This window comes from Opisthorchis viverrini, assembly GCF_000715545.1.
Source record: "Opisthorchis viverrini unplaced genomic scaffold opera_v5_460, whole genome shotgun sequence".
Taxonomy (NCBI): domain Eukaryota; kingdom Metazoa; phylum Platyhelminthes; class Trematoda; order Opisthorchiida; family Opisthorchiidae; genus Opisthorchis; species Opisthorchis viverrini.
The window spans coordinates 15,896-21,920 of record NW_008752115.1 but is presented as its reverse complement, the minus strand read 5'-3'; the positions used below and the strand labels follow the sequence as shown (position 1 = coordinate 21,920).

The 6,025-nt window shown below is 46.2% G+C and overlaps 2 protein-coding genes across 2 annotated transcripts in view; one reads left to right on the top strand and one right to left on the bottom strand.

The window, feature by feature from the left end:
• Window positions 1-6,025, top strand: part of T265_11175 (hypothetical protein) — a gene marked incomplete at both ends in the record, with an annotated part of 27,026 nt that overhangs the window by 6,827 nt on the left and 14,174 nt on the right. Inside the window, 3 exons of the mRNA XM_009177763.1 lie at window positions 402-457; window positions 914-1,250; window positions 1,289-1,489. Coding sequence (XP_009176027.1) covers window positions 402-457; window positions 914-1,250; window positions 1,289-1,489 — 594 coding nt within the window. The remainder of the gene's footprint in view (window positions 1-401; window positions 458-913; window positions 1,251-1,288; window positions 1,490-6,025) is intronic.
• Window positions 5,223-6,025, bottom strand: part of T265_11176 (hypothetical protein) — a gene marked incomplete at both ends in the record, with an annotated part of 4,519 nt that continues 3,716 nt past the window's right edge. Inside the window, 3 exons of the mRNA XM_009177765.1 lie at window positions 5,223-5,342; window positions 5,397-5,650; window positions 5,693-5,816. Of these exons, the coding sequence (XP_009176029.1) occupies window positions 5,223-5,342; window positions 5,397-5,650; window positions 5,693-5,816 (498 nt within the window). The remainder of the gene's footprint in view (window positions 5,343-5,396; window positions 5,651-5,692; window positions 5,817-6,025) is intronic.

Below are 6,025 nucleotides of genomic sequence, written 5' to 3'. Positions count from 1 at the left end.
GAATGTCTGGGGGTGTAGGCACCTCGGAATGATTGTGTTAAGCTAGCACCAAGTCCCTTCCCCATCCACCTTTATTCCTTCCTTTATAATAAAGCTTTAAAATAAGTGATGGTTGTACGGCAGTGAAGCATCGGTGTTGAACACTGATGTCATGCTGTCGATGATGATGATGATGATGATGACTATCCCTTTGTTTTGTTCTGATATAGTTTTACGGCAGTGAAATGATGTTCTCTCGTGTTGCTTCTCATGCTTTTGACGGTAATACTGGTTCGTAAGGAATAAATCCACATACGTATGCCGATTGGGGCGAGATGAACCAAGTAGTTAGAGCGCGAATTAACTGACCGAAATGTTTGTGGTTCGAACCCGACCTGTGCCTCTCAACTTCCCCTGTCCAGCCTTTGGCGACCTGGCAGTATCCCAGCCCTCGTGTCTCCTTCGTGTGGCATGACGTGTGGGTGTCAAGTTGAAGCCTTCTAGCATAGCGCACTATGTCGAGTGGGTAACTAAATTGCCACAGCATGGTAAGACCCAGTCTCTTCACGAAAGTTCTACTTGCCAATAAAATGGTTTCCGAGACAACTCAGCGGTTAGGGTGCGAAACTGCTAGCTGAAAGGTCCGTCGTTCGAGCTCAACGTTACCTTTTCGATTGCTTGTGTATGAGCTTGGCATTACGTGCTTCCTTCGGTTGCACAATAGCTGCTACCGTCATTACTATTATTGTTTAATATTTCGGAATGTCCATTTACGAATGCCTAAAAACAAATGCAACAGAACGTCACACATATCTTGGCGTCAGTTAGGTAAAATTTTTGCGGTACTGAATCCATCGTCTTGTTTCTTTTATTTCAGTGTGTATCCCTTTGTATCAACTTCTGTTTTTTCACAGTCCCTTTCCACACTTTTCAGGATTATGCCACTACCCAAGCACACTGTGCAACCAGTCCGCATCAGCCAGGTCTCAGTGCCTGCTGATGTGGACAACGAATTGGAGTTTGTCTCGAATGCAACACTATGCAATTTAATGCGCCAACTGGCTTCCATTAGTCAGCTGGCCACAAATATGTTCGAAGAACTCACATCTGAATTGTCCAACCTCGCGGAGCGCACAATGCGTCTGCAAAACCGTCTTGTCACTCTACAGGCCGATGTGCAATCGATGCAGGCAGGTGACGAAGACCTTACGGCCAACACGCCGCCGGTTCAGCTTGCTCCATTCACAAGTAAAAAGCCTGCTGATAGCAGAGTAGGTTTTGGTGTGGTTTTCTCAGATTGTTTTGACAGGTCTTGAGTCGGCATACAATCCCTCCCTCCATGCGTGCTTGTTACGACAGGGCGGATGCGCCGCCACCTTTGGAGCAAATGGACGAATTGAGAGATGACAATCGAGTCAGTATGAAGCTGTTCTCAGATCCGGATTTCTTTTTCGATTTATGGAGTCAGAAAATGCTACAAGACCCACGACACAAGGGACCAAGAAGAAAGGTGTGTTCTTGTTTTAGTCCTAGTTTTTTGTCTGTATGGCGTCAGGTAACATCAGTTTGGTGCATGACGCTAATCTGACTTCCGGTTTCCCATGGATTTATCATCATCTTGCTGTTGACAAAACTGTGCATTGTACTATTTTTATTCTAGCACCTCTAAATGGCAAGCGTATCGTTAAGTGGGGCTTGTGTTTACACTGTTTGCTTAAATTATTGTGACTGAGCGGAAGTGTTTTGATCACATTTGGGTGTTGGAAATGATTGTATTAGATTGTTTCCGTCCGTTTAGCTGGTGTATGAGATGTTATCTCTCCTACACATACTCAAACTGTCATCACGTCTTCTTTGCTCCTGATGAATTTTCTTATCATTATGAGATCACTAATGTGGTTCGTGTTTGAGAAAACAGCGGGATTAGCAAGTCTATGTCTGACTGTTTCTGGTATGCCAAACTTCAGTACGGGAGCTAACGCTCGTGAGGAAACGTAGAATTACTCCATCGTTTTCAAGGAGTACGAGTTCGCCTTGGCATCATCCACCCTGCTCCACTCCACTGAATTGATTGTGTTACTGTTTATCTTATCGGCCTGTGTACATGCATGGTTCGTTATTTTCAGGAGAATATTCCAATTGGCAAGTTAGACTTGCGTCCACGAGGGCACGAGTGGCTTTATTGGTCCTCGTTGCCAGAACACTTTTTATGGATTGTATGAACAAACAAATCAAAAAACGACGAGTACAACTGTCCAACATTTACCTTCTGAAGACGGTTCGGGTTCCATAGTTTCGCTTCGACATAACTTCCAATAAGAGCCAATACGCTGCTGTCCGATATCTTCAGTACAGTAGAGCCGTGTATGGCTTCTTGGATTCTTCCTGTGAGCTTAAGGGCTTCACCATTCATCCTTTCGCAGCAATAAACGTTCAGGTGCAGTGTACGTTGGCAACGACTAATAAGGGTTTTCTTGGTTTGCAGTGAGCCTAATGTTTCAAGATGGAACGGCGTCATTCACTCCTGAAATGGGCCTAAGTTCGTATTATCCTATTACACGTAACATAACGTGATAGTCATTAGCCACTCGTGTACCAATAGTTCGTCAAATGGTAGATATGTGTTCACCTTCCTGTGCCTTCAAATTAGGCTTCCCTTTACTCCTACGCGACATCAGTCTGTCGGTGAAAGACAAGGTCGACAAAGTCTCGTTGTGTACGGTGTTGCTTTAAGTTTGTGAAACTTGACCATCATATACTGAAGTCAAAGGAAGGCCGCTTGTTTTAATTCTGACGCATTCGAAGCTTTGCACATATATCATGGGACACCGGAGACACTATCCTGAAGTGCGACGAATCAGCAGCTTATCCGTATGACAAATCGATTCGGCCGTGTACGCAGCTCGTGTCGTGTGCTTTGCACGTCAGGTGGTCGCTTATTTTGCCGTGACAGGATATCTGAAGATACCACAAGGTAGGAAAAACACGATCTGCAGGTGGACCATGGAAAGTATAACGATGGGTCATGACAACAGTGGTGCATGTTGTCCGCAAGATTAAGGGATTGGAGACCTACCACATCAAGTGTTCGGAGTACTCTTGCCAGCAAACGTGCTGTTGCTTCCGTTTTCTTATTTTTATTTTACAACCCGCTGGTATTTCTTTTTTGCATTCACTGCCGTGTACTATCCGGAGCCACAAACTGCGGCCACTCCGGGCACCCTCATACCGTTACCAAACGGAACTCAACTGAATTACTCTGCCTAGGAACAAAACAATTTCCAACAAGGACTCGATTTACGCGGTTTAGCCATTCCATGTGCGAACCCTGCAGGGAGCAATTTTCATCATCATCGACAACATGACATCAATTTTCAACACTGATGCTTTGCTGCCGTACAACCATAATTTATTCGAAAGCCTAATTGTGAGGAAGAGGGTAGAAGTGGACGTCGAAGGGACTTAGTGCTAGTCTACCATAATCATTCCGAGTTACCTACACCTTCAGACCAGTTGCCGACACCAACCCACACGAGCTATGGTGCTTAGACGACGATTGTCGAACGCATGAAAGCGTCTTAATTCCTTTGCTCGGACAGGCAAAGTCTCACAGACACAACAAAACATCACATATTGTAGCTTGATGCACACGTCCCTTGAGAGTCCGGAATATAGCGCGTTGCCGCCATAGGTGTTTCATATTAGCAAAAGCGACTCGAGCTTTGCTGATTCTTGCAATCACCTCATCTGTCGCATTTCAACATCCGCGATACTTAACTCCCTCGCACAACTTCGAGTGCCTCTACGTGGATTGACTGCATGTCCGGAAGCATGACCCTACACTTTTTGGATGCAAAGAGCACGTCCTCACTTCATCCAAAAGCAGCTACACCCTTTATCCTCTTCGTAGACGAGAACGATGTCTGCGTAGTCCGGATCGACAAGGGTTTCGTCAGTGGCTATTTAAAAGCCAGGATTTTGAAAACCTTCAGCTATTCGCTCCATTATCTCATCCATCACGGACCCGCGGAGAGAGTGGGCCCCCATGTCTTACACTACTGTGTACGCATGCTTTTGTAGAGCTCCCCATATACTTCCGCACCTCCAGAAGTCTGAGAATACAAAGAACCTATTATGTTCACAAACTTTTCTGGGAAAGTGTGTTAAGGAGAACAGACCAGCCAGCCAATTTGATTGCAACTTGGAAATCCAGCAATACTAAAGCTGTGGGTCATTTGTACATATGTATGGCTTTGTTCTAGCACCTGATTGAGTGTGGTGATTTGGTCAACGTAACCCCTACCAGACCGGAATCCCGCTTGCTGCTTTCCAGTCAGTATTTCATGAGCGAAGGGCAGGTGACAAACAGTCTCATTACGACTGAGGTCAGATTGGTCCGCCTGGGACCACCCAATCATCACAGATATCTTTTTTGAAAATGGAAACTAAAACCGAATCTTCATAGTTTTCAGTGGCATCATCCTTTTCTGGGATGTTGGGAAATAGATCCGACAAGCGCTGACTGAGGACTTCACCTCCACCTTTGAATAATGTGGGTGGGAGGAGCTCGGTAGCGCTTCAGAGATTAAATGCAGTCATAGATCTCCGAGACCGTAGGGCGTTCCAGATTCACTGTCTAGGGTTCCATTTTTTCCAGGATCCAAGTGAATGGCGGCAGGTGGCTAGCAGTGGAGGCGTCCTTCCTTGTTCAGGTTTGTGCAGAGGTGTGCTAGCTTCGTTCCAACACGGATTGACATTCGACACGGACAGGAAGAGATCCTAGAAAATGAACCTGCCAGATTCGTCTAACTTTGGTATCTGCCAGTCCCTCAATTGCTCGGCTGTTTGTCTACGCCTTACGTGACTCTGGAAAACAAAGGAAAAAGTGGCTCCAGACGTGCGCTTTGTCCACACAGGTTCGAAAAAGAGTGGCATTCAATTGTTTACCTGCGCTATTGGTGACCGCTATTGTGATCGATCAGTTCGGGTTCGTGGCTGACACGTTGTTGGAGGGCACTGTGCGGACAGACGACTTCGGTTATTTCAGAAGTTGATACTGCACAAAAACAGTCTGCGGTAAGCACGTAGCGGAAGCACTCGTTCACCATTGTCCGCCCATACGGAGTCCAATCCATACCAACCACCTAATTAATTTTCATTTGCACTAAGCCTGCCCACTTAAGCGTTCAGAGCTTCGGCAACCATCATTATATGTGAACTTTTAACGCGCCGTAACTGGGTATTCATGACTTTATAATTTTTCTCCTTAGTGTCAAAGCTACAGTCGGTTGTAGCGTAAGCAGACGATGGATAGAAAACGGTCGACTTTTCGGTCGTGTGATCCCTTCACGGTTGTTGCCAGGCTAACTGCACAAAGGTGACTATCAACAAGTATCCAGTCAAGCAAGGCTCCTTACCTCGAGTGACTTAGGACCGACCCTTGCACACCCTGCAGCAACGGCCTCAAATTCGCTAGAAGGCCTCAACCGGAAGCGAGTGGAGATTGATAGGGCCATTAACTCAGACACTGGTTGCATCGTGAATTCTCGTTTCTGATACCCAGTGCATTTCAACGTCAAGCGAGTCCACTGTGAGAGCAAGAGCAGAATGTTGTCCTGTTCGCTCCAGATTGTAAACAATAATAGCAGCTGGATAGACCTGGTGTCGAGGCCTGAAGATGGAGTTTGAGATGCCTGAGTTTGTCAATACTGACTAGCGCGCAGATGTTGCTGCCGAAACCAACGCAATACGGAAGGCGTTGTCAGTCCTAATTGATGGGCCCACACTACTGAGGGTATGAGGGAGGGGGCAGAAAATGCATGTGGAGGATGTGTTGGCTGTGGCCTTTCATCACCAAACCATGAGCCGGAATTATTTAGATTATTTGATATTGTTTGCATTACCAGGGCATCAGATTCAAGAAGAACTGTGTCGTCTGCGTACTTGATATCTGTCACGAAGAGACTGGACCTTATCGTGGTTGGCGGTTTGTGTACCTCGGCGACCCATTGAGCTATAATGGGGGGTGTCCGCGCGACACTCACAG